We start from the raw sequence: 27,130 nt of genomic DNA, 5'->3' as shown, positions 1-27,130 counted from the left end.
GCTCAATTTCTGAATACGGGCTGCTGTGTGTATTTCTCTGTATAATGAGCGCTTTGATACTTTCATAGTATTTATAAACCTGCTTTATAACATAAAAGACATGAAAATCTTACTTTTTTTTTTTACAATATGGGACCTTTAACCCCATAGACTATTAAACTAAGCTGCTGAACACAGACCATACCCATTTTAAATGACTGTTATTTAGAGGAACTTTAAGATATGTTGTTCTCATATATTGTTTCTTATTTTTTGGCTTTTATTGCCATAATCCTATGTATTTATATGGTTCTTATTGTAACTTGTCCCTCCAACTGCACCATGCCTTTAATATGTTTCCTTTGATTTAACTAATTATTGGTTGTCTGTTGTATGTATGGATGTATGGACTGTGGGAATGCTACAAATGAATTGCCCCCATGGGGATAACTATAGTTGTCTGAACTGAACTGAACTAGACTGGAGGTTGCTTTGCAGCCTGAGAGGAAGCGCTGCCTGAGAGGTGAAACTCAGGGTTTAACATAGAGCTACATTTCCTGAGCTAACAACAGTCGCCTCGGCTCTGACAGATAACCTCAACCCACCTTTAAACACGCACATTGTAAAGGATAACGGTATCAAACTGGGCAGAAATGCCTTTCGGGAGACGTCCAGTTCGTTGATGTAGGTCGTTGTTTATGTCAGTGAACAACAGCCTCAGATAAAGACACAGCTACTGGCTGCTAACTCCTCCAGCTAGCTCAGGAGCTACATCGCTAGCTAGCGTCAGACAGCTCTCTAACGGATAAGAGGTGACGTTAGGCTCACTAACAGGCTGTAGGTGAGAGGCAGCTCCACTGACTGCTGTTCAACAACAACACTGACAAAGAAGAGAGGGTAAGAGCACTTTCACACCTGTAATGTCCGTATGTTAGCACAGACATGAGCCTGTGTTAGTGCAGGCAGGAAAACAACAACGTTATCTATAATAAACACGAGCTGCTGTATTGTGTGTGCTTCTGCTCATAGTGGCTTTAGGAGAGGTTTTAGTAGTAAACAAATCCACAAAACAAGCTGTGTGTGTTTCAGTGGAGCTGTGTGCCTCATGGTGTTGGGAATGACGTAATGTTTTCGTTCACTGATACCTGGATGTAGGTTTATACAGCACAAAGAAGAGTATTAACACTTCATCAGAGGGTTTTTATCAGATGGCCTCCACATAACGTGAAATGGAGCAGGACTTTGAGGAGAGATTAAATAGAAAGAGAAAGTCACAACCCCCCCCAGGCCGCCTAACGGAGATGAGGCGTGGTGTTCGTGACATGTGTCAGTGAATGAGAGGATGAAGACTGTTTCCGTTCCGTTAAAATGCTGCTTCCCGGTTGGGGTTAAGACTTAGATTAGGTTATGAGTAGGTGTAGCAGAGATAACTGATTAGGTTTATGCTCAGGGAATGAAATGAGCACCTGCCACCTGTCAAATACAGGGTACATGTTGGCAATGTCAGGTCACCTGCCACCATGGCAGACAGGTTTTCCTTATACTAGGAAATATAATTTTGTTGTTGTTGTTTTTTTAACTTAGTTTTTATTGCAGTTTCAGCAACTTATACAATCATCATCACATTCTACTGTATTTTCATTTTACAGCTGTCTCTTTGTTCTTACACAAAATTCCACAAGTTAACACAAGAGGGGGGAGAGAGAAAACACAAAAAAAACAAAACAAGACTTCATCTTAAACGATAATTTCAATTGAATTCAGAGAAAAGGGGAGGACACATAGTTAAACAATCCAAAGATTTCAAATGAAATAAAGTTAAATAAATCTAAATCAAAATAAATGTGGTGAAGGGTCAGAGGTCAGGGAGGGGGTGTGTGTAGAAGGGTGTGTGTTGTATGGGTGTGTGTTGTATTGGTGTCTGTATGTGCTTAGAGAGATGGCCTGGGTCAGGAAGACAGAGATACAAGTATGATCCAGGATATATAAAAAATATTCAGATCACGATCACTGTATTAGTATGTTCATGGCAGGGCTCCACCTTTTAATAAATGTGTCTTTTTAGAGTTTTAGGGAATAAGTTATTTGTTCCATGTGGTAAATTTCCCATACCTTCTCAATCCACAAATTGTGTGTTGGGGGCTCAGGTTTTAGCCACATAATTGTGATTCATTTAATTGCTGCGGTTAGCAGTATTTGTAAGAGATCTTTTTTGGCTCTTCCATCAATGCCTTCCTGTATTGCTCCCAGCAGTGCCTTTTTGGATCTTTAGTGAAATTTTGGTGGAATACATCTTTGAGTGCCCAAAATACCGAAATATAATTTTTTTAAAAGCAATTCCTATTCGGAATGTCCGCAACTGAATTATGACTAGTTGTAATTCCAGTTTAAGATATCTACAATTTAATTCTGTCTAGTCAGACTTCCAGTTCAAGATATCTTTAATTCCCCTCAATTGAAGATATCTACATTGTCCTTTAAATTAAATTTTGACTTGTCAGAATGTCGTTTTAGATATCTTAAATAGGAATTCTGACTAGTCAAAATGTAATTACGACTACTCAAAACGCAATTGTAGAGATCTCTAATGTTAATTCCGGATAGTCAAGCTTAGCTATTAAATTATGAAACGGCTTGCCATAGACTGGTTTGGGTTAGTGATATGGTTGGGTTCAAGTTAAGGTAAAGTGAACTGCATATCGACGGGGAAACAGACTTCAACACAACACAGGCATTGTTATTTGTGCAGTGATGTTCTGCATTAATAACGGCCTAATGAGTACTGTATTTGTAGATAATAATCTGTATGTTTTTCTATAGGGATGGTGCAGCCCCAACCTGATGGCCCAATGCAGTGGGACATGTCAGGAGAAGAGAGTGGCGGGACCCTCAGGGTCCCACCAGAGCTGGCCTCCAATGAAGTGGTGACCAGGTTGCTGGGTGACAACCAACAGCTTAGAGGTAGGATGTATTCCCATAATTAAATAATAATAAATAAATAATAATTTAAAGAAATAATGCTTGATTTACCCAACTCAAAGTATGGCACATTATTATTGATTGAATCAAATTACACATTTTAACAGGCTGGTACAGAACATGGTAGAAATGTGAATTGGTGATATCAAAGGAAATTTTGACCAAGAATTTTTAGTAATACAGGCAATCCAGAAGTCAAAAAGTAAGCGCTTTACAATTTACCTCTCATTCACCAATTCACACACACACACACACTCGCATCCATGGCAGCTAGCTACCGTTTAAGGCTGCCCATTGGCAACAATGGGGTTTTAGTGTCTTGCTCAAGGACACTTTGATATGTGGACACTGCTAAACTGTTTTTCGTTGTTTTTCCATGACAATGGAATATAATAATTTATATAAATATAAATAATGATTTGAAGAATAATTACGACCACTACACAGATGAAAAAATAGGTTAAAAACAATGATTTGATGGATTACCACTGTACATAAATATAGTACAAAATTGGTTGTAAAATATATTGATTTGTGATAAACTATCATTTGCAAAAATCATTTCTTTAATCGCAGGTTGAGTCCCACAATAAGAATCAGATGAATTGGATCTTGCAGGCCACAGATTAATACCATTGAGCTCCTCGGCTCTGTATTTATCTCAGTCAGTCCAAAAATCCAAAAGTCAAAATTCATTGAAAAAAGATAGATTCACAGCATGTTTTTTATATAATGAAATATTCTGCTTCATTCCATATTTGTTGGTTGGCATGAAGTCTTTCAAAAACATTGTCGATGCGGTCAAAAAGCTGTTTTCTCTCTGGCTTGCTGCACACAGAGGGGTTGAGAGGCTTCTCTCCTGAGCAGGACATGCAGTTAGTCAGGAGAGGTGTTGTATTTTGCTGGAGGAAGCAAATATGATAATATTTCTGCAAAAGAATTGCTGACATTTGAAGCTGGTGTAGGGTACCAGGAATACCAACTCAAAATATATTTTATATAATATAATATATTTTTTCCCGGTTAGATTATTATAATTCATTGTATTGAGGGTTAAACCAAAAAACTATCTCATATCTTCAGCTGGTACAAAATGCAGCTGCTCAGCGTTCAACAAGTACTAGAAGACATGATCATATCAGCCCTGTTTTAGCCTCTCTTCACTGGTTACCAGTGAGTTTTAGAATTGATTTTTAAGATTTTACTGATTGCCCTTTAAGATATGAGACAGAATCAGTAACATCTTTTTGAATTGCTTTCTCAAAACTTATTTTTTTAAAGCCACTATGTGGCTATATCCGTTTTATTATCGTTGTCCATTTTACTTTTGTATTATTTTAGTTGTGTGATTTTATTTGCCTCATTGCAGTCCTAAGAATGTTTTAATCCTGGTTCAACTATGTGAAGCACTTTGTAACTTTGTTTTGAAAAGTGCTGTATAAATAAAGTGTATTATTATTATTATTATTATTATTATTATGTATTTAATTCTACCTGTTGTGGAAATAGTTTCTCTGTGTCAATCTGTATGACGTATCAATGTCCTACCTCTCCTTTTACCCTCATCCTTCTCTCCTCCAGAGGCCTTGCGGCAGAGCAACCTAGCTTTACGTCAGCGCTGTGAGGAGATGGAGGGATGGCAGCAGAGGACGAGAGAGGAACGTGAATTTCTCAGCTGTCGATTCCAGGAGGCCAGGGCGCTTGTTGAGAGGCTGGCCCAGGAAAACCACTCCTTACAGAGCTTGGTGAACGGACCAGCCTCTAACCTCTCCTCTAACAATTGCTGCAACTCCAGCCAGACTGAAGAGCTGCAGGGGCGCCAAGCGAGGAACAGACCACTGGATGGACCACAGGTTAGCCAGTTAAGATTCACACATCTGCTTCCTCATATTCACACATTGTCAGGTGTTTTTACATTTGAAAAAATGAGCCTCCACTATAGCTTAATAGCAAAATAGAATAGTAGTAGAACAGACATAGACCTGCTTGCCTTGGTCATCTGACAAGGTCAGAAGAAAATTGTAATTGTTATTAGTTGTTATGGTAACAACGCACGTCAGTGGGGCTGTAAATTGTGTCACACTCATTAGTTTGAGAACTTCGTTTAGGTCTACCGTCCACATTAAGCGGGCGTTTTCCTTTTGTCTGACTCTTGTTGATGCTCATCATCATGTAGCAATCCTCATTTCATCTCTAGCGGCAAGTAACGTAGATAATGTGCAAAAGACCCTCTCCATGCCTCGTACTACTCCACTGCTCGTTTTGTGAATACTGCAAAACCTCCCCTCACTGAGTCCGCGACTTGCCGTAAGTCGGTTTATGCAGAAGTTAGCCCGCTACAACGGTTGCAATGGCAACGGTATGGTACACATAATAATGTCTGCTGCTCTGACCATACTGTTACGTTGATTTCCGTTCTACTCCTATTCTATTTCTATGGGTTGTCCTGCTACTATATGTCCTCTTTTTCATCCTCTCACAACAAAACATGACCTGGTTACTCTGCTGAGTCTCAGCTGTCCCTTCCTGCTCTCTGTGATCACAACCAAACTCACAATATAGTCGTTCTCATTTACAATTTTTTTCTGTTTCTTCGTAATAAGTATGAAACAGTGACGTGATCACGGCTCATAAATGCTGCATGTTAACCAGCAGTCATTCCCCAGCTGCTGCGCTGCTGATCAAATCATTATTTGTAAAATAAACGTGACAGCAGAGGAACAGTGGTATCAGCTGTGTTGACATTTAAAATGAGTGATACGTGTACGCAGTATACGTGTATAACAAGCGAAACGTGTGCAAAACAACTTGAAACATTGCGTCTGCTGAAGAATAGATGCCCCGCTTTTTTAACGTTTCCCGTGGGTATTGGAATCACTCGTTTCAGACGCTAGATCAGCGGGAGAAGAAGAGAGTTGAAGAGACGAATCAACACACGCAGACCACGCCACCTCGCAGCCTGGTAAGACATATGACTCTGTTGACCGTTTTTGATTTCAGCTTTGATGTATCTGTTTATTTTTCATCTAACCTGTGTGTCCATGTGTCTAGGGAGATGCGAGTGTGCGCACCTCCTTGAGTAGCGCCCTCCCCTCTCCCTCCACCTCACTTTCAGAGGTATGGGGGGAGATAGTGGGCAGGGAAAATGGCCAGGTGAGCCTGCTCACTGCATCCCGCTTTACCCCAATCAGATCCCTGACACTTACTCCGTGGCTGTCCCCACCCCCACCTCTAGTGAAATGCTTCATCCCACCTTATCCTTCATTGCATTCAGGCAGAGGTTAGAAATCCTGACTTCCTATTCGGAAAAATAACATGGCATGGCCTGTGAAGTCGGAACTACAAAACCTGGCACTCATCAAAAATAATAATAATAATAATAAACCAGCACCAGCTATCTTATGGAAACTGTGTTTTACATGAAACAATATTAATTTTGAGGTCATCCATGTTTTTCCTTATATTTCCGAGCAGGAACACTGTATTGAATGGTAGTTGGACACAAGAAATGTTTCTGCATCTTACTTTGAATGGAGCACAGCATTAACACACAGCTCTAGTCCACCAATTTATCCCTATTTAAAAAAAAAACAACCTCTGTCACCATTTGTAAGCCTCATTTTGTGTTCCCTCACATCTGGGTGTATTCCTACTTTTGGTTTGGTGTCAGTCCTCCAGCCCCGGGGTGAACGTGGTCTGTCTCTGTCCTCCTGTCGTCACCACCTCCCTGCATCCATTCAGGCTTCGGTTGTTTCACTTTTATGTCTCTCTCTCTCTCCGCAGCCTCTAGAAGGTGCAAATGAGTTCCTCCAGTTGCTGAAGAGTCACAAAGATAAACTGGAGGAAGGGATGAGAGAGCTGAGGAGGAAGAATGAAGAGATGGAGAGGGAGAGGGACGAGGCTGAGAAAGAGAGAGGGCGAATGCGGCGCTGCATTGACCAGCTGCAAGCCAAACTGGCACAGGTAACACACGTGATCTAAGCACGTACAAATTCTACCCAAGTGCAGTAATGTGATACTACAGATGAGCAGGATAGACATAAGGAAATAACCGCAATAGCAACAGACAAACCTGTGGTTGATGAAGGGGGATTTTTGAATTTGAAGATGGCGTTCGGCACGCACCCAAGTTTGAAGAAACGGAGAGAAGTACCAGCACGGGAGCAAAGCAATGTACTGCAGCAAAACGGATTTTAGACCCTTAAAAAAAATCAATATCAGTTAAAGTATACACTATATTTAGAATATTTTCACCACTTTACCTTTCCGTCAGACTGCCCTTTCCAACGGGGAACTGAAGCTGTTAACTCTGCTCTCTACAAAGCCACCAGACTCCTTTGACAAAAACTGGAATTTCATCTCGCAGTAGACGGGAGTTGCTGGTCTACCGTTGCCTCGATCAGTTAGTTTGTTTGTGTTATTGTGTGACGTTGGTGTTTTAAAGGGTTAGTTTGGATTCACCAAAGTCAGACACCCGCACTCCCGTGCTGGTACACCTTTCTGTTTCTCCAAGCTGGGGGCGTGCCGACCGCCATCTATTGTAGCTAATACCCTGACTATGAATGAGTACCTCATACAACCCCACTTAAAAAAAATCCAAACCATCCCTTTAAGCCTGAGGCAGCTCATGCAAGAACGTTTTGGTATTGTTATCCTAAATCTCGCTTACTTTTTACGTGAGCTTTACTCTTACGAGTGTTTCGAGTCAGATTTAGAAAACCCATTTAACGGGTCTTGTCACCTCTGTTGTAGAAAATTCAGTAAACACAACTCGAGCAGTATATAGCGGGGCAGGCATTGTGAGCCTCCTGAAGCTTTACAGATAAACCTACATTTTAAATAAAGCATTTTTAACACTTTTATCTTAGTCCAAACGAATTAAACACAGAAAGTAGCCCTGGATTAGCTGGCGTTGTTCACTGCATGGGGATCTACCTCTCGGACAACTTTCTAGATAACTAAGCTGGATTTCTGTTTTGATTTAAAGTGGTGCTCCAGTAATTTAGTATAAATTCATGAGTTAGTGAAATCAACTAGCCTGACTGACCAAAAACTCTGGATCCTACATTTCCCAGAATGCAACCAGTAGCATATTTTCATTAGACCTTGCCTGCCTTGTAAATGTCCATGTCTGCCAAACTTTATTTATTTACTTACTTTAACATTATAGTTGATTTTGGATACGTATTTATTTATTTAGTCCTAATTCATTCAGATTAGGGTATTGAAAAATAAAATATAAAAGGCTATATGCTAAGTCTTTTCCACACTGTGGTGGATAGCACACGCTGAAAAATCTGAATATGAGAAAACTTGTGAATATGACAAGGTCTCTTAAATCACACATGCAAGTGCAACTTAAAAACAAATGTGTTTGTCCAAGCGGTTCTTGCACGAGGCCCTTTGTATGTTCAATAATAATAATAATACTTATTATTTATTTATACGGTACTTTTCAAAACAAAGTTACAAAGTACTTTACATGGTTGAACCAGGCTTCAAACAATTCAGGACAATAAAAATCAGACAATTACAAATAATAGAAAAATAAAATGCCCAAAAAATACTCAACGATAATATAAGATAAATACTATGGTAGTGCACAACACAATTAAGCCAGATAAAGTCATGATGTCTCCATGTACAATAGAGAAGTTATGGATAAGGACATGTTTGATATGGATGTGTTTTTACAGGCGAGCAGTGTTACCGAGGAGGTTGTTCAACATCGCTCTGAGGCACAGCACTCCTCTGACAGGTAGAACACATTTTTCCTCCTTGTGCAAAATACTTCAACGCATTGTTTGAAACTAACGGCACTAAACTGACTTTCTGTGTTTAACTAGTTGTCGTTAGCAGCTTCTGGACTGAGTGCTGTTTAATTAATCGCAACTATACTGTTTATCTGCAGATAATTCTCCTGTATGGCATTAAGACACTGGCATGCCTTTTTTTATTTCTGCGTTTCTTCCTCTTATTAAAAAAGGCTCACTTTAGAGATGTCTTCCTGCTCCTTCCTCTCTTTGTGTTCCCTTTTCCAGCTCTAGCCTGGCTAAACTCACAGAGCAGCTTCAGGCCACACAGGGCAGGTGAGCCCACAGCTCTGTGTGGCTTTCTCTTTCTCACTGTGTGCATGCATGCCTTCTTTCTGCAGGTCTGTCTCTTCACTGCTGTGTGTCCGTTACTTGTGCCACCTGTCTGTCTCTTATTTTTGTGCTCAGTTTGTTTCACGTATGTTGTTATCTTTTTTTAATCTGTTGTTTACTTGCAAATAAGGCATGATTTACATTTTCTTTTTTGGTCATATGTTGTTGTATTATATATATATACCACTGCAACAATTTATTATTCTTTCAGTGATCGAACAATTTAATTGTCTTCAATTTTGCAGTTCCTGTCTTTAAATTAAAGGGTTAAAGTTGCCATTTATTAGCTTAACTTTTAACCACATACTGGCAAACCCAATCGGACAGAATATTATTTCAAATGTATTGTAGAGTGGAATGATTTGAGTGAAGTATCTATTTACAACTTTACTAACCGATATTACAATTCCTATTTAGATTACAATTATTTGCTATAAATTGAGTTAACAATGCCTGTATTTGTGTTCTACACAGTGCATCTACAATGCATCCCTAAGGACGTTTTTGAGCTTTTTAATTGTTCGATCATTTTGGCTGTGTTTATGCATATGGTATATATTTTGACTAGGGTGTGAGGTTTTTCTTCATTGAATTTTTTGAAGTTAAACCTCAGCTCCTATAATAAGTCTATAACAAAGTGTGTAGCCAAAATACAGACACTCCAACACACAAAATGTCCCCATTGAAACCATTTAAAATTTAAAATCATGCATTCGATTATATCAGGCTTTCAATCTGAAGCCCTGGCTTCAAAATAGTAGTTTGTACTTCTCTCATGTTTGCCCTGTGGGGCCAGTACACGATGTTCTCCTGGTTTCCACTAGGGGCATCGCTGCTGTATTATGGAGCACTGCAGTGTATGATGCAATGCATCGAAATCAATGTTGTTGCTAATCATTGACATATTCCAAACAGACTGTTAAAAAAAATAGTATACAGAAAATAATACAATCTTTCTGTGAGTTTTTTTTCCACAAGATTCAAGATTTCTTTATTGTCACTAGACAGAGTACAGCGAAATTTGAAGCAGTCCTGATGGTGCAATCACACATAACATACAGTATAAAAGATAAGATAAAACCTTTGTTCAATACAAGCTTAACCTAATCTACTTAATAAAATAAGTAAATATATACATCTGTAACTAGAAATGTTGACCTATGATACAATTTAGAAAATACAATTACAATATGGTCAAAGCCGTATACAGTACAATCAAGGCAGTGAGTTATTGCACAGTAATAAGAGCACATATTGCACATGTATCAGTAGTGCAGTTGATAAATTACAATAAATAATGTATCTGAATATATAAGGTGCGGTATGTAAACATGTACTAAGTTAAGCAATATAAAGTGCGGTAGGATGTAACAACAACAGCAGTATGTAATGAAACTGACTAAAGGGTTAAAATTCTGAAAATGAATACATATTTGGAAGTTATTATCAGGACTGATGTAGGTTAAAAGATTTCATCAGAGACATCAGAGCAGCTTTTTTAAAGTGAGGCACAATGGTTAAAATTGCATTTTCGATTTAAGAGCGATCAGTCGTTCAGCCCTACTTTTTTGTAGTGATACATATTGTAATAATACATATATGTGTACAGTATACATTGGAATTTACCAAGTTCAATTATGAATCTGTTGTGTCCGTAGGTATCGTGATTTGGAAGAGAAGCTTGATTACCTGCAGAAGACTTCAGCTCAGCGAGACAGAACTGAAGCTCTGCTCAAACAGAAGGACAAGGACTGTGCTCAGGTGTGAACTATGAACAGCTGTGATTTTTAACTCCACAATCCAAAATGTTCAAATCCTCATCTACTAGATGGTGGCACTCCAGCTGTAACCCCGATAACTTAAAGCCTTTTTGTATTTCTACAGCTGGGCAAGGACTGCGAGGCTCTGAAAGCTCAAGTAACTTCCCTGTTAGGAGAACTGAACGAGAGACAGAGCTGCCTGGACAAAAGCGAGCATGAACGCAAAATGTTGGAAGAGAAGTAAGCCGTCACGTCACGTCACGTCAGAATAAATGCAAATGTAGAGACTTCTCCGTGTTCACCTGTGACTGTGCATGTGTTCTCTTTCTACTTGTGTGTAGGCTGTGCAGTAAGATGAAGGCCCTACAGGTGGCAGAGCGGGAGCTGGAGCAGCAGAGGAAGCAGCATCATGTGGCCATGGACAAGCTGCTGCTGCAGACCCAGAGCCTGGAGCAGGCCCTGAAGACAGAGAGACATGTCGTCACAGAGGAGAAGTAGGTTCCCCACACACACACACGCACACACACAGATATTTCTGCACTATAATGATATTTAGAGAGATTTATTCCAGAGAGAGAAAGATTGCTTTCACATGCATTAAAAAAACAACAGAGACATGAGTGATAACCCTGTCACATTATATTAAACATTCAGTGAATACATAAATAGAAAGTTCCGTATCATGGTGGGCCATCATGTACGCCGAAGTCCCAAAAATATTTTATTGAACTTATACGAATAAGGTATTAACTTGTTCACAAAAGACAACACATTTGAATTGGAATTAAAATGAGATCATCTCATCTTCTAACAATGCAATACAGTTGCAATGCTTAATTTTCTCTCTAGAATTGTGACGTTAACTGCTTCACTGTGGTAATTGAAGCTGCAGTTGGGAACTTTGAGCAAATATGATAAAAAGTTATTTTTATAAAACTGTCACTAAATCCTGACAGTAGTGCATGATACAGATAATCTTGCAAATGCCTTTAGGAGCACTGGGAGGAGGCAGAGGAATGTATTTTTCACAGATTATCTGTCTCATGCACTACTGTCAGGATATATTGACAACTTCAGCTTTAATGCTACTGGGTTTCATTCAAAATTCCTCAATACTGTTACCAGCATTACATCTGAGTTTGGATACTGTATGGAAAAATGTTGTTTCCTTTTTTTTCCTCTCAGGAAAAAACTGACACAATTGCAGCATGCCTACACGTGTCTTTTTAGAGACTATGACTCTAAGCTGAAGAACGAGGTAAAAACACATTTCAACATCTATTTACCCTCATTAGTTTTGCTATTTAGCTTATGGGATTCATGTCTCAACATTCATCTGTGTGTGTGTGTTGTGTGCTCGTCTTCCAGGGAGGAGATCTATGCAGCCGACTAGAGGAGGCAGAGAGAGCGCTGGCCCTGAAGCAGGATCTGATTGATAAACTGAAGGAGGAAGTGGAGCAACAGAAAGGCTCCCTGGAGACTGTTCCCGTCCTCACTGCACAGGTACAGTCACACGGCTGTCGAGCACATCTGCACACAAATCACTTTGTTTATTCAAATTGTTACGTTCAGTTCAGTTCAAATATATGTGGTCACTGACTTTGTGGTTTGTTCATTATTATCAAGATATAACTATGCTAGGTAATTTCAGCCGTGTGTATCACTGTTTAATGTCCCCTGGAAACATTTTCCGTTGTCGTGTGTACTACTTGCAGCGCGTTTCTGTATGTGGTTGTTTGCATGTGTTGTCAAATTTGTGAAGATGTTTTCTTAATTTTGCAGTGCGGTGTGCTCTCAGGGCCACCGTACTTTTCTACAACCCATAACCCGGGAGCTAACCTGAACATTTAAGAACCTGTAAGGCTCTGGTTCTAGGTTCTGCCTTGTTTTTCCATTGTACATATCTAAATGTTCTGGTTATACGTCATTAAGAATGTGACACTGGGAAGAAGTTCATCATTTTTATGCACCGATTGGCAGACAACACTGGAATGTTGTGGTGCTGCAGTAAGAGGCTAAATGTAGTCACCTGAGCAGAGCCTAAATTTAGTTCCAAGAACGCACCCTCAAAGCAGGCGGAGATGTAACAGGTTCTGCTTGTCAGTGTGAAAGATTTGTTCATATAAAAGTGACATAACCAGTATGCTTTGTAAACACTTCAATGAAAATGACATTATGAACTTCGTGGCAGTTAATTTAGCCCGTATGAGTCACTTGTCAGCTATGCACAAATCAGCCTGTATCAGCCACACCCACATGTTAACATGCTTTTACAATACAGGTACATTGAAATTAAACAACATGGTTGTATCTCCCTCCCTCCCTCACTGTCTTTGTGTTTGCTCCAGGCTGAGATCTACAAGGCAGATTTCCTAGCAGAACGAGAAGCGAGAGAGAAGCTGAACCAGAAGAAAGAGGAGCTGCAGGATCAGCTGACTCAGGCTCTGACTGAGATTGACAGGCTCAAACAGGAAGCCGCATCACGGTAAAAAAAAAAAAAGTTATCTCTGAAAGGGGAGAGATGGGGGGGGGAGCACATTCCAGGCCCATTTCCATTATGATAATTATTTGTGTGAGCATGTGGACGTTTATGCACCAGTCACCCAGTTGATAGCCCCGGTCTATCTTTGCTGTGAGCTCCAATTGGCTGTTTTGAGGGAAGATCAAATCTCTGTTCATGTCATTTCTGATCCAGGGTTACATAGTCCTTGTGTGCTGAATTCCTCCCCCCGCTGCTTTCTAATCAAATGCTGCATCAGCATCTGGAGGTGACTTTAGCTTTACTGCAGCTGTCGTCAAAGACACATCGTCCAGACTGACACTTCATATCCGAAGTCAGAGCTGTGTCTACAATTTTCCTCTGCGTGATAAGAAATATTGATTTTTAAAGTGTGATTAAACATGAGTTGTCTTTGTCCACCTCTGTTTCAGTGCACGTATGGAGCAAATGAAGCTGAGACACCTGGAAGACTTTCCAACACGGGCCCCACATCCCCCTCCACAAGGTACATTACGACCAAAACATTGAAAATAACATGCACGTAGATGTGTTTCATGCACGAATTAAAGTATGTCAGAAAAATCCTGTAAAACAAATGTTTTCAACACATTCTAATATTAAAGGGACTCAATGTAAGAATCAGAAATTGCTTGTTAACACTCGACACTCGTGGCCGTAAAGTCAACGACAGTCTGCGTCCTGTTGCTCGCACTACGTAGACGCGATTGAGCATCGGTCGAAACAGTGAGGCAACACACACGAAACTGAACGTATTTGACCGCTAACACCACAATATCACTATATATTTCACATGATTTGCAGTAAAGGTAACTTATCTGTCCAGTTTTGATACCTAAAACCGAACGAAGCTCCCTCCATGAATCAAAAGACAGGCCAACGTTGGTCGTTGGACGTTGGTCACATTTCTGTTTTGCAAGACGGGCTTCACTAGATATAACTAGATGTTGGAGTCTGAGTTGTGGTGGAGGTTGGTTGTTTGTCTGCGTTAGCAGACTCCATTTCTAACCAACCGTAAGCTATCGTTAGCTATTCCTGTGGCTGCGCTAGAGAGAGTTGGCATATGCGAGCGCACATGATGTCACATCAGCTGGGACACTGACCTGAGTCCTTCACATAAAAAGCAGTGTACAGGCTGATAGAGGAAACACAGAAAGTCGCGGAAGGTCTCAGTTTTTGGTGTAAAAAGTTACATACAGTCCCTTTTAAATTATATAGTTAATAATAACTTTATCAAAAGCTCTACTGCAAAAAAAACAAGGATCAGGACGTGCCACTCCTGCTCTCACTTGAGTCACATGATATCTCCTCCACTATCCCATAGGCCTCTCTATGCGCTCAAACTCTACTTAAAGGGACAGTTCAGAATTTTTTGGAAGTTGGGCTGTCCATATGTTATCACCATGACCACCTTTACCATATTATTGTTACATTATCCATTGTGAGTGTATTACCTACAGTAAATGGAGTTTGGAGAAACAGACAGGAGAACCAGCATGAGAGCAAAGCAATGTACTGCTGAGGACGGGGGCCGGCAGCAAAACGGATTTTAGACACCTAAAGAAATCAATATCAGTTGAAGAGTACGCTGTATTTAGAGTATTTTCACCGGTTTACCTTGCTGTCAGACAGCCCTTTCTGAAGGGGAACTGAAGGAAGTGGAGCATTTATAGCAGCTAAAGAGCCAGATATTTTTCTCAGGAGACCAGAAACAGAGCTAGAAATATGTACTGTATGTAAATGTGTCAATATGCAACAACAAGTTTATCATATGTTGTGTTTATAGCTTGTTCTGCTGCCCCCAAGCAACCAAAGAGTCTTTTATATCCTTTTGGTTAGTTTAATTCTTTAAATGTCCTTAGTTACTTTTCATCACTGAGTATTGTCTACTGGCTGGTGTGCAGCTTTACCAATGAAACCCATGCATATACTATAAACTAAGCACTGTTTCTTTCTGGTCCCCTTAAAACAAAAAAAGGGAAATGTATTTATAAATGATGTTTTTTTTGCTGGTAAGAAGTTGTTTTAACATGCTTTCTTTCCTCGGTGCAGCTTTCAACACGGTGCCCCCTGCCCCCTCGTTCCGAAATCAGGGGTTGGTACTAGTCGGAGATCAAGGGGCAGGCGGAGCTGAGGAGCTGCCAGATTTATGTTGTCCTAAGTGCCAGTACCAGGCTCCAGATATGGACACGCTGCAGATACATGTCATGGACTGTATACAGTAACATGAGCATAGTTCAGCACACCATGACGCCAACACACACACACACACACAGATATAATTACAGTATATTTACGTTTTTGACGTGTCTACTCTCTGGGCACATCCTGGAAAAACATGTTTGGTAGTTGCACCTTACTCTCTCTGCCATGTAAACACACATACACAAACCTGAATACATACTGTGGATCTTACCATTTAAAAAATCGAATATGTTGGAATCAAGACAAGTTGCAATCAGATGACAGTATGAACAAGTGAAAGATAATGAATGACAGCAAGATAATCAGCATGTTATGTTCCCACGAAGTGCTCCATGGATTCAAATTCTGCTGTAGCTTTTCCATTCCGCAGCTCATCCTTTTTCTCTTCTTTCTTTTTTTCTCCTGGCACCTGTTCTTTTATTTTCCTCTCTTTCCCCTCCCCATGCCTTGCCATTTAGATGGCACACTGATGCACTGTCCATCAGTATGTTGATGATCCCTGATATCTCGTCCCTCATCAACTGAGGAGGTAACTACATACTGTGGAATAAGTGTGTTTGACTGCATCATCCATGATATACACGTTAATAATCATTGGACATAAGGTGGAAAAAGTGGCAATTCAGAGGGGTACTTTTCCCCTCAAAGGAGAAAACACATGACAATGTGAATAACCTAGTGAGCTTTAAATATTATAGAATATTCAAATATGTTTTGGTCATAAATGTTGCTGTCTACATTACCTCAAAACATGTATTATTATGTATTAGAGATGGATTTACTCTTATTGAAAAAAAGTAGCCATTCTCTGTGTTCTGTGCCTGTGTACACCTTTGACTGCACCACTGCTTTATCTCTGATGCTAGACCTGACCCTTAACCCAACATAGCTCTGTTTGTGCCCTTTCTGCTGTCTTATCTTTACCTGTGGCACCTAGCTATTTATCTATCCGGAGGTAAGCACATTGAGGGTCCTTCACAGTTTGTGTGAATATTGTCTGTAGATCATTTTGGTGCAAATAATATTGTTTCAAACTGTCGAAGATTTAATAAATAAATCAGTTATTCATTAATCCTTGCGCGTGTTTTGTCGTGTGTGTGTGTGTGTGTGTACCTATTTACGATGATTCAGTGGAAATCATAACTGTTTTCCTTTTCTTTTCTTAAAAACGTCATCTCGATGGCAATATTTTATAGTTTAAAAAATATAGATATTAACAATGATATACCTGAGTGTGAGAGGAGGGGCTATTTAAAAAAAAAAGCAGAATCCAGAATAACTGAAAAAGCGAAGCGTGACCTAGTGACCGGGCCACATTGCTTTTTATTTCGGCGCCCATGTTAGAGCAGCCGCGCGGCTGCGAGTCAGCTAGAGATTCAAGGTCTCCCTCATTTTTTGGCATGATGCGCAGATCACAGCAACAGACAGTGAAAATGATCTTTTGACTGTATTATGACGTCATACCAGCAACATTACTACAGTGTCAATGTCTGTATCTGTAGAATATGTCACAGCCATGAAAGAAAGTTACATATTTATTTTTAACTCAACACTTACTGGTTCATTACTATAAATGTGATATTTATAATGAAATCAAATGAACATTATGAAAGGCAAAATCTATGTAGAAAGAAAGGGCTGGCAGCAGCAACAAAAACGCTGTCGGTGTGACACGTGAGAGATGCAGCCGTCATGCGCTGCTCAGGCATCCGGTGTGGACTGGGGATTACTTGGACAGATTAGCAGCAGTTACTCTTTCCATTAAAAGAGGCCAGTGGAAGTTAATAAATTACTCAGGAAATGTACCATGCAAATCAATTGCATCCACTAATCCACAATAGTAGAATATGTATTACCACCATTGTATAGCCTATACCAAAAATGGCATTGTGTTACAGACATACTAACAGTGTGCATTGAAATGATCACTTACTTCTCTTTCTAATTTTTTTCTTTTTATCTCCATATGTGATTATAACATTGACTCTTTTAAATATATAATAAATATATATTTATATATATATATACATACAGTATATAAATACAGTATATATATATTTGTATATATATATATATATATTTATATATATATGTGTATTTATATATATACACAGTATATATAAGTACACCATGGACTATGAGACCAGTAAAGTGCATTGCAAGCAGACGACAAAGCTTTGGACTGGCATATTTTAGATGTTCTGCAGTGATATGATCCATGCCACAAGCCTTGTTATCATCTAGCATCATAATGGCATCATAGACATCATCTGACCTGACTGTCATGTTTTCAGAGAGATCAACATTTTCAACTACTACTTCATTACTTTTAACACAGTTGATAGTTTCAATCCACACTGTAATCATGTCTGTAACATTTTTGTCTCTCTCCCAAGCTCTGCTCCAAGCAGACAAGTGATCCCAGCAAAAATAAAAGGTCTAAAAACATTGTGGTGTCCTGTTTCATGAATGTACAGTACACTATATATTTATTGGTCCAGTAAACTGGGCCTTTGCAACTTTATCAGCCATTATCTAATCAATATCTCAACAACTGCAATAATATATTCATCAAACCTCTAACAACAACATGAACAGCAGTCTCGTTAATAAATACAATATAACAGTAAAAATGTCTATCAGATGAATAATTATTAAAAAAATATATGAATGGTCACAATGTTAAAATAATAACTAGAATGACAATATGTAATGGGTTATTTTAATGCAGACTAATAAAAATAGGGCCAAATACACACATAGGAACATGGACTAACTGTAATAAAGCCTGTAAATAAGCCTGGTCATGCTGAGCATGCTGGCTGCACACAATAAATCCCACGTATCTGCCACTGCTTTCATCAAACCGAGTCACGGCTAAATTCAACCAGGATAACTGGAAAATCCCGGTTTAATCCGCTATCCAGGTTTTTTGTGCCTTTACAACCGTGCTGTGCTGCATCAAGCTGAAGAGCGACACACAGACCCGGAAATAGTACATTCCGCCTTCAAAATAAGACGTTTGCTATATATTTCTGACAACTTTGCCTTCGCCATGGGTTTAAATTACCATTTTATAATATCGTAGTAATCCAGCTTCAATGAAAAAGCCATTTGGTATAAGTGTGTGGTTTAGGATCCGTGAATATCGCATAGACATGCGCTTTGGGAATTTGTACTGTGAAACTCCAAACAGGAAGTCGAATTTGTTTGATTTCCATTGACAAGAATCTCTTGTTTCACGCAGACGCTCGTCGGACACACACACACACGCTCCTCCATTCATCCTCCTCCTAGCGTCTCTATCTGCCGGTGAAACGCGACTTTTAGCCAGCCATGTCAGGCTCAACTACCCCGCCTCCCTCTGCGGAGGCTGAGGGGTGTTTTCCTCCGGGTTACAAGCCGTTCAAGCCGGAGGAGCACGGCCTGGAGCGCGGCTTCCGTCTCACGGGCTTCTCGGAGCTGAAAGGATGAGGCTGTAAGGTCCCGCAGGAGGCTCTGCTCAAACTCCTGGCGGGACTGGAGGCGGACCCGGACCGGGCCGACGGGACGGCAGGCAAGGCCGGAGACCAAGCGTCGGAGTTCGGCCAACAGTTACCGGCGGGCCCCCGACTCGGTAAGAAACACAATAGCAGAGCTGAGTTAGCTTTCATATGAGAAACCCCCGGTAGTCAACGACGGTTACCTAGCTACTGTTGCTAACCATGCTAGCTGCTGTTAACTCATGTGTGGCAGCTCATCTGACAGATGGACAGTTATGGGTTGTTTCTAACAGTCCTCAGCTATCGTTATGTTAACATATACAACTAACCTACTCACAGTCGTGAGTTAATAACTAAGCTACGTTGTAAATACATATAATGTTAGTAACCTAGCTGGCTAAGAGGACACTAGTTCCGTGAGTTGTCAGATTTCCATAGTGTAAGCATGATTCAGCAGAAATGACTGTGATGCATTGAGTTCAAAGTTCATGCTTCTGGTCAAACATTTCTTCTAGTTAAAAGAGTTTCGCAACCTTGAGTGCTGTAAGGCTATTTAGTTTACTGCTTTTAGAGGTGTAGCAACAGTATGAGGAAAGCTGTTGTATGTAGTAACACTGAGTGACCACAAACATCTGTACTGTTCACACATTGCATCAGTCCTGTAGTTAGTACTACCTTTAGTTTTACAAGTACAAGCACTACTATTTTTTTAAATAATATGTTTATTGGGTTTTCTTATTTTCACAAACACAATAATAATAAAAAACAAAACAACAAACAAACACTGGTACAGCTCAGATAAAAAAATGTGTATATAGGAGGTCATAGGAAATAGTCCTTAGTGCAGGGAAGTCACAGGATATATGAGTTCATGTTCAGGAGACTCCTTGTGAGATAATGGAGGAGAGATCAGGTCCAATATAATTCAGATAGGGCTGCCAAATATTGAAGAACTGATCTACTTTGGCATGTAGAATATTTGTAAGATATTCCAAAGGGACCATCTCAAATATCACTTTACGCCAGCCTTGAACAGAGGGTTTCTTATCACTAATCAACTGTAGTAATATATTTTTTCTAGCAGCAAATGTAAGAATGTTATATAAACAAACACTACTATTAAAGTAGTATTCTCACGCTCAACAATAACTGAACACTTAATAATAATAAGTTCATAATAACACCTTCTCACACAAAAAGTACCTCAATCATATATCTTATACTGTATATGTTCTTAATATGTCTGTATATGTTCTTAATATGACTTGTACAAAGTATTTCCTTTTATAATTGTAATATAACTTATTATTTTGAATGGAGCTTCCCAGCAAAAAGCATTTCACACGATTGTCCTTGTATAACCGGCGTGACAATACACATCTTGAATCTTGAATAATTAATGCAAGGCTGTTGTATTTCATTGCAAAACATTGACAATGTCTTTTTCTCTCCTCACTGCTGTGTGTTTCCAGGTGTGGGGATGGACTGCTGTGTGATTCCTCTGAGGCATGGAGGGCTCTCACTGGTCCAGACCACAGACTTCTTCTACCCTCTAGTGGAGGATCCTTACATGATGGTGAGTTACTGGCACGTATTTCCCTCTAGAGAAGCAGTTGTTTACATACTAGGCACCCTATCCAGGAAGTAAAGCTGTCCAAACACAGTCATATGTGGTGACATACTCACCAGCTTATATTGTTGTGAGTGACTAATGGTAACACTTGTTGAAATTGATCCAGTATTGAGGGAGAACGCTGCAGCCGCCAGCTGCTAAACGGGCTGTAATGTAATCGCTCGGGGCAACTCCTCACCATCAATGTACGTCTGCTAAAAGTGCTCTTTTTTTGCCACTGACAGGCTCAGATTGTTATTCTAAGTGTCTGACAACATTATGGAAAGGACCCTACAGAGAAATACAACCTTTTTCTTTTTCTTTACCTTTCTGTTTGTTGTTGTGTCAAGTGACTTGTTGTTGCCGGAAGATAATGGTGGAAACGTGAGAGAGAGGAGTGCCACGGGACACCGGTGTTGTCAGACTTTGTTGTGTTGGAGAACAGAAAGCGTAGCTTAGTGTTATCTAAAAGATTTGCAATGTCATGGCATGAGATTTCAGAACAAGACAACTCTGAGCGAAACGCACAATAACAGACTAGATCAGGAGAAATGTAAGAAAAAGGTTTTATTTCTCAGTAGGGTCCTTTCCATAATACTGTCAGACACTTATAATAACAATCTGAGTCTCTCAGTGGCAAAAACAAGCACTTTTAGTGAACGTACATCGACGGTGAGGAGTTACAGACTGTTTACATTACATTACAGCCCGTTTAGCAGCTGGTGGCTGCAGCATTTTCTCTTAATACTGGACCAAATTCAACAGGTGTTGTCCCCATAGGTCACTTTCACAGAAAAAACATGGGAAAATAGGTTGAAAAATACCGAAGTTATCCTTTAAGGGGAGCACTAGCCATTTTGAAGCAGAACGTTATTCAGCATGTGGTCTTCTTTAATTACAACAAAGAGGTATACAACAATTGTCATACAAAAACACCTACAAACCAGGGTGTCATAAATTAAATGAATTTCCTATAAACTTTTGAAAGTCTTTGCAGCTTTTTTGTTCTTCACATTTTCAAGTAAGATGCCATATTGCTTGAATTCAACAATAAAACAATGAAAGCAGGAGTCAGACCATTTCGATTTGTGGATGTAGAATTTACCAAGAAACCTGAATCTACTGTGTTAAAAATATTATTTTTGTCAAGCATGACAACAGTGCCATAAGTTATTTGCCTGTTTTGATTAGATTTGTCTCTCCCTCACTCTCTGTCTGACTCTTTGTCGGTCTGTCTGTCTGTCTGTCTGTCTGTCTGTCTGTCTCTCAGGGCAGGATAGCGTGCGCTAACGTCCTCAGTGATCTCTACGCCATGGGCATCACAGAGTGTGACAACATGCTGATGCTACTGAGTGTCAGCCAGAAGATGAATGACAAGGTAGCATTATGTGTGTTCATGGGTGGATGCCAAGGTTTTGACATTGCTTTTATTTATTCATGTCACTTTTGTGTATCCTCTATTAATCTAATTTGTGCACGTCACAATGAGTGCAGTATATCGTTTATGTTGATTTCTTTAAAGATGATATGTAACAGTAGTCAGTTGCTATTTGTAAACACACAGCATTCAGATTATCAGTCTATACATTGTTTAAAAAAAATTAATGCATATTATACCTTTTAATATTAAGGTCTTTTTTCATGATTCATTATCGCCTGTATGACACAGGACCGTGAGCGGGTGATGCCGCTGATAATTAAAGGGTTTCGTGATGCAGCAGAGGAGGGGGGGACTTCTGTGACAGGTGGCCAGACGGTGATCAACCCCTGGATCATCGTAGGAGGAGTAGCGTCAGTCGTCTGTCAGCCTAATGAGTTCATCATGTGAGTCAGTTAAAACTGTTGCTGTGTCTCTGCATATTTGGTTGCGAATGCTGCAACATCAAAACCTTTAGCTCAATTAGGACATTCAAGGTTTTTGGGGAAATGTTTTGGCCATAATTCAGTAATTTATATGCTTATTACGACCATTTTACAGAAATGTCTAATAGGATAAAGTGATGAAGTGATGACATTTTGGACAGACATGGAAGTAAACTGCAACTTGACTGGTTGGCGGAGGCATCTAGTTTTTCTTCTTTCAGACTGGAGAGCAGCTACACTTGAAATGTTATTGTGCTGTCTTCATTTGTCCAGCTAACCGTGTAAACAATAAAATACACTAGAGCTGTAACGATTACTTGATTAATCAATTATGTCGATCAATAGAAAATTAATCAGTGGCTATTTTGATAATTATAATCATGTTAGTCTTTTGTTGACCAAAACAATGCAAAACGTTATCTTGTTCCAGCTTCTCGAATTTGGGTTTGCTTCATTTCTCTGTTGTATATGACGGTAAACTGAATATCTTTGGGGTTTGGGCTTTGTCAGATAAAAAAAAAAAAAAAAATGCTATTTGAATATGTCACTTTTGGCTCTCGGAAATTGTAATCACTATTTTCTGTTATTTTATAGACCTACCATTAATAGAGAAAATAATCAGTTAATCCATAACGAAAATATTCATTTGTTGCAGCCCTAAATAACACCAAAGAACAAAATAAACCCAGGAAGCCAGAGTATATTATCAGTAGCTGTTATAACCTTTTTGATCTCCGAGAAAAAAACTCACAGATTTACCAGAAAAACACCCCAGAAAAATGATGGGTTTGGTTTTGAAAGGTTGGATCAACTTCATCACACCACAGACGCCGCCGCTTGCCGTGTACTATGCCCGCAGTGGATGTTCAAATTATACTTTGCAATTGGATCTAGCAGTAAGGCAATACAATCAGCATATTATCATCAGCATCCAGACTTTGAAGAGACACTGCTATGAATTGGGCCTATTCAGAAGAAAAAGACATACTGATTTTTTTATTCTCTTGAATTCATAACTTTAATCCCAGAAATAGTTTTTTCTTGGAATGTTACCCCGGCTCTATAATTTTTACGTTACTTTTTTTTACCTACAATGGCCCTAATACGCCTTCATAGATTTCAGCATCTTTTCAGTACAGATTTACATTTCAACATGGTTTTCCTTGTCTAATTACCACCTGCAATTATATTTTCCCAGCCATTAATACATAGAAAATCAAAGAAACCAAATAGATAAAGAACCCCCAAAAGGTATAAAAAAATAAATAAAGTAAAAACTTTTAAAAATAGTAATAACAATAATGTACCATATCATCGCAACATCTCGGTTCGACTCCGGCCGGGGACTTTTGTTGCATGCCGTCTCCCTCTCACCCTGCATTACCTGTCTGTGTATCTACTATCACTATCTGATGAAGACAAAATGCCCCAAAAATATCTAAAAGAAATTGTTTTTCCAGGCCGGATGGTGCTGTGCCAGGGGACGTCTTGGTACTAACTAAACCTCTGGGGACGCAGGTGGCTGTGAATGCTCACCAATGGCTCGATCAGGTCAGCCACTCGACTCCGTTCACATGAACATTATTATTGGTTTTATATTGTATATATTGTTGTTATTTGTGTTGTCATTATATTGACATGTTTCTGTGCTCGCACTCCCCACCCCCCGTCTCTGTTGTTATATCTCACCAGACTGAAAGGTGGAACAAGATCAAGCTAGTCGTCACAAAAGAGGAAGTAAAGGAGGCCTATCAGGAAGCCATGTTCTCCATGGCGACGCTAAACCGCACAGGTACACTAAACCTGTGTCATTATGCTCTGAAGCTCTGCAGTTATCACTGGTCACAGAAATGTATTTATCCTTTCGATTACAGCTGAGAGCTCCTATGAATCCTGGTTCTATGAGGTTGATCTGAATTTACTCTCAGCCTTATGGTCTTTAATTCAGAGTACAGTTGAGCCGGTGTAAAAAGTTTCAAACCGGTTTGATATTAAGCCAAACACTGGACCGCACTGGTATACCGAATTTAACCACTAGGTGTTGCGCTTGACTCAGCAGCCGCCCCCGAGTGGAACATAATGAGACTGAGGCCCTGTTCAGACCTGGCATTAACATGCGTCCTGGGTGATCCGATCACAAGTGGAAAGCTTTAAGTACAGGTGTGAACGCACCCAAGACGCATTGAGCTCCGATCACTCAGACCACATTCAGATGTGGTCTGGGCCGCATATGGCCACATTCTTTTAGCAGTGTGTACGCGAATGTGTCCTGGGCCACATTAAGGACCGGGGGGGTCTCACTGCGCTGCTCATGTGAGTAGAAAGGCAGGCGCGAGCACTTGTCTCCCTCGTGGCAAGGAAACGGCTTCTGTGCTCTACTGTATCCTGTCAGTAAAACTCTATTTTTTTTATAGGTTATAGAAACATTCAAATGTATCTTATTTATAGGCTACATATCTACAGACTATCAGACGAGGCATGGGAAGTGCATTATCATCACACGGTCGGTGATGTCAGTGTTTTTGTTCCGGTGCGCTGCACAGAGCTGACAGCCACGCTCTCTCTCCTCCCCGGTTCTCTGAAGTTCTGTACGCCGCTGTTGCCTCGCAGAGGCGGCAGAGGCGGCAGAGGCGGCAGTGCCGGCGGCACGGAGGTCCCCGGGGACCGCTTGATAGATAATAACCTTTTATTTTTATGTTAATAAAATGCACCTGAATTCACGAAATGTGTGTATTACTACTGACATTCCTGTAATATTACATCGCGACATTTACAATATTAGCCGTGTGTTTACTGCGTGCATATAGACCGGGAAGTGAGATCCGATCACAAGTGCTCACTCAAGATTCATGCGTAGACGCATTCTCACTTTTGATCAGATCACCCAAGACGCATCTTAATGCGTTCAGGTCTGAACAGGACCTAAGCTCGTATCCTGGACTGGCAAAACCGGAAAACAACTGAAGTTGTGAGGGGGGAAAAAGACAAATTGGCTCAACATGGATTGGCCTTTTGGTCCAGTTGAAGTTGAAATCTTTCTGTGACGTTTTGCAATTGCGATTAAAGTTTCTCAAATGAATTCATGTCTCCAGCGGCAGGCCTAATGCACAAGTTCCAGGCTCACGCTGCAACAGACGTGACAGGTTTTGGGTTGTTGGGGCACGCCAACAACCTGGCAGCACAGCAACGAAACGAGGTGGCCTTCGTCATCCACAACCTACCAATCTTAGCCAAGATGGCTGCCATCAGTAAAGCCTGTGGAAACCTGTTCAACCTGGTTCAGGGCACGTCGGCAGAGACTTCTGGTATGAAAACTGAGATTGACACACACAATGAAAGTTGTCTTGTCTGTGTATCTTTATTGATTATAACCATGTTTTGACCCTAAAATCCATCTTCCTGTCTTTCCCTCCAGGTGGGCTGCTGGTGTGTCTGCCCAGAGAGCAGGCGGCCAAGTTTTGCTCGGAGATGAAGAGCCAGAGCTCCGGAGCTGGAGGTCAGGGGGCGACGGGCGGAGCGTGGATAATCGGAATTGTAGAGAAAGGCGACCGCCGCGCTCGCATTATTGACAAGCCCCGCATTATCGAGGTTCCACCACGAGGAAGCCAGGCAGCAAATCAGGACAACAACTCCACCAGCCCTGCGCCGAGCCCTAATCTGTCATAGACACTGCCGCCCCTCTGACACTGGTCCGGTGTGTGTGTGTGTGTAATGTGTATGTTTGAGTGTGTGTTTATGTGCTGTCCATCTCATCCCTCTTTTCAGTCTAAATGCTGAGAGCACACAGACCAAAATCTCTGTCATCTTTTCCAGCGGGAGAGCATACACTATTATTTATCCATCTTTGGAAAGAGCTAGGCCCACCTTTCACCATTTTGAAATTATTTGTAAATTCTGGGTAGTGTATGCTGTGCTACCACACCCCCTCTTATTTAGATCTGCGTTCCCTGCCTTTCACTCATTTATATATTACGTCTCGATGACTTTCAATTCTGAAACGAAAACATTCCAAATCATTCTTGCCAATTAATAATGAAAATTATGTGTAAATGTGTGTATGTGTTTGAGTATTTTATCATTTGACTGGAGTGCTTTGCTGTGGGGACGTGGAAAAAGAGGTTTCTGTCGGCTTTTCTTTTGCGAAGTGGATGATGTCAATGTTCATTCATGTCGGTGAATGTATCACGTGGAAAAAAAGAAATGGTTCATCGGTCCTGGCACCTGGCTCTGCCCACGCGGCCCAGAGGAAGGCTTGAGCAGCTTCCTTTTGGACCAGCTGGGCGGCGTTCAGAATGTCTGTTAGTGTCAGCTGATTGGCTGTCCAGCACCAAGTCCCTCCCACCTTTCCTTTTTATGAAGCTCTGCCTTTAAACCCCAGATAACGGGGGCAGGTGGAGTGGATGTTTGCCTTTGGATTGGGGTCGGTCTTCGACTGCTGGAGGTCTAAAGCTGTCTGTGTTTGTAGATTTCCTGCTTTTCACAATCAATAAAACCATCATCAACTCACACTAAAATACTGTTTGGGTGTTATGTGAGTATAGCGTGAACAAACTTTTAAATTTTTTTATTTTGGAGCATGGCTAAAG

At 40.4% G+C, this 27,130-nt stretch overlaps 2 protein-coding genes across 7 annotated transcripts in view; both read left to right on the top strand.

The window, feature by feature from the left end:
• Positions 1–500: 500 nt before the first annotated feature.
• ikbkg (inhibitor of nuclear factor kappa B kinase regulatory subunit gamma) overlaps positions 501–27,130 on the top strand; it is a 37,971-nt gene continuing 11,341 nt past the window's right edge. The window contains exons 1-16 of one of the 5 annotated variants that reach the window (XM_074643190.1): positions 513–876; positions 2,800–2,940; positions 4,540–4,811; positions 5,846–5,920; positions 6,010–6,111; positions 6,742–6,921; positions 8,655–8,716; positions 9,000–9,047; positions 10,763–10,865; positions 10,989–11,104; positions 11,206–11,358; positions 12,050–12,122; positions 12,233–12,367; positions 13,213–13,349; positions 13,796–13,869; positions 15,435–16,656. In XM_074643190.1, coding sequence (XP_074499291.1) covers positions 2,802–2,940; positions 4,540–4,811; positions 5,846–5,920; positions 6,010–6,111; positions 6,742–6,921; positions 8,655–8,716; positions 9,000–9,047; positions 10,763–10,865; positions 10,989–11,104; positions 11,206–11,358; positions 12,050–12,122; positions 12,233–12,367; positions 13,213–13,349; positions 13,796–13,869; positions 15,435–15,607 — 1,842 coding nt within the window. In that variant the 5' untranslated portion in view covers positions 513–876; positions 2,800–2,801 and the 3' untranslated portion in view covers positions 15,608–16,656. Of the gene's footprint in view, positions 877–2,799; positions 2,941–4,539; positions 4,812–5,845; positions 5,921–6,009; positions 6,112–6,741; positions 6,922–8,654; positions 8,717–8,999; positions 9,048–10,762; positions 10,866–10,988; positions 11,105–11,205; positions 11,359–12,049; positions 12,123–12,232; positions 12,368–13,212; positions 13,350–13,795; positions 14,600–15,434; positions 16,657–27,130 lie in introns of those variants that run through there. The other 4 variants (XM_074643191.1, XM_074643193.1, XM_074643194.1 and 1 more) reach the window with 4 other exon arrangements.
• On the top strand, positions 18,811–27,058 carry LOC141772332 (selenide, water dikinase 3-like). Of its 2 annotated transcripts, XM_074643197.1 has the most exons (8): positions 18,811–19,203; positions 20,542–20,645; positions 21,952–22,059; positions 22,351–22,505; positions 24,005–24,095; positions 24,237–24,336; positions 25,637–25,849; positions 25,960–27,058. In XM_074643197.1, the coding sequence occupies exons 2-8, from the start codon at positions 20,550–20,552 to the stop codon at positions 26,208–26,210; spliced, it is 1,014 nt and encodes a 337-aa protein (XP_074499298.1). In that variant the 5' UTR covers positions 18,811–19,203; positions 20,542–20,549; the 3' UTR covers positions 26,211–27,058. The 2 variants fall into 2 exon arrangements, with proteins under 2 accessions (XP_074499298.1, XP_074499299.1); XM_074643198.1 differs by lacking the exon at positions 18,811–19,203 and having other exon boundaries at positions 20,542–20,887; positions 21,032–22,059.

This window comes from Sebastes fasciatus, chromosome 8 (genome assembly GCF_043250625.1).
Source record: "Sebastes fasciatus isolate fSebFas1 chromosome 8, fSebFas1.pri, whole genome shotgun sequence".
Classification (NCBI taxonomy): Eukaryota; Metazoa; Chordata; class Actinopteri; order Perciformes; family Sebastidae; genus Sebastes; species Sebastes fasciatus.
The sequence above is the reverse complement of the archived record's forward strand: the minus strand, read 5'-3'. Positions and strand labels throughout refer to the sequence as shown.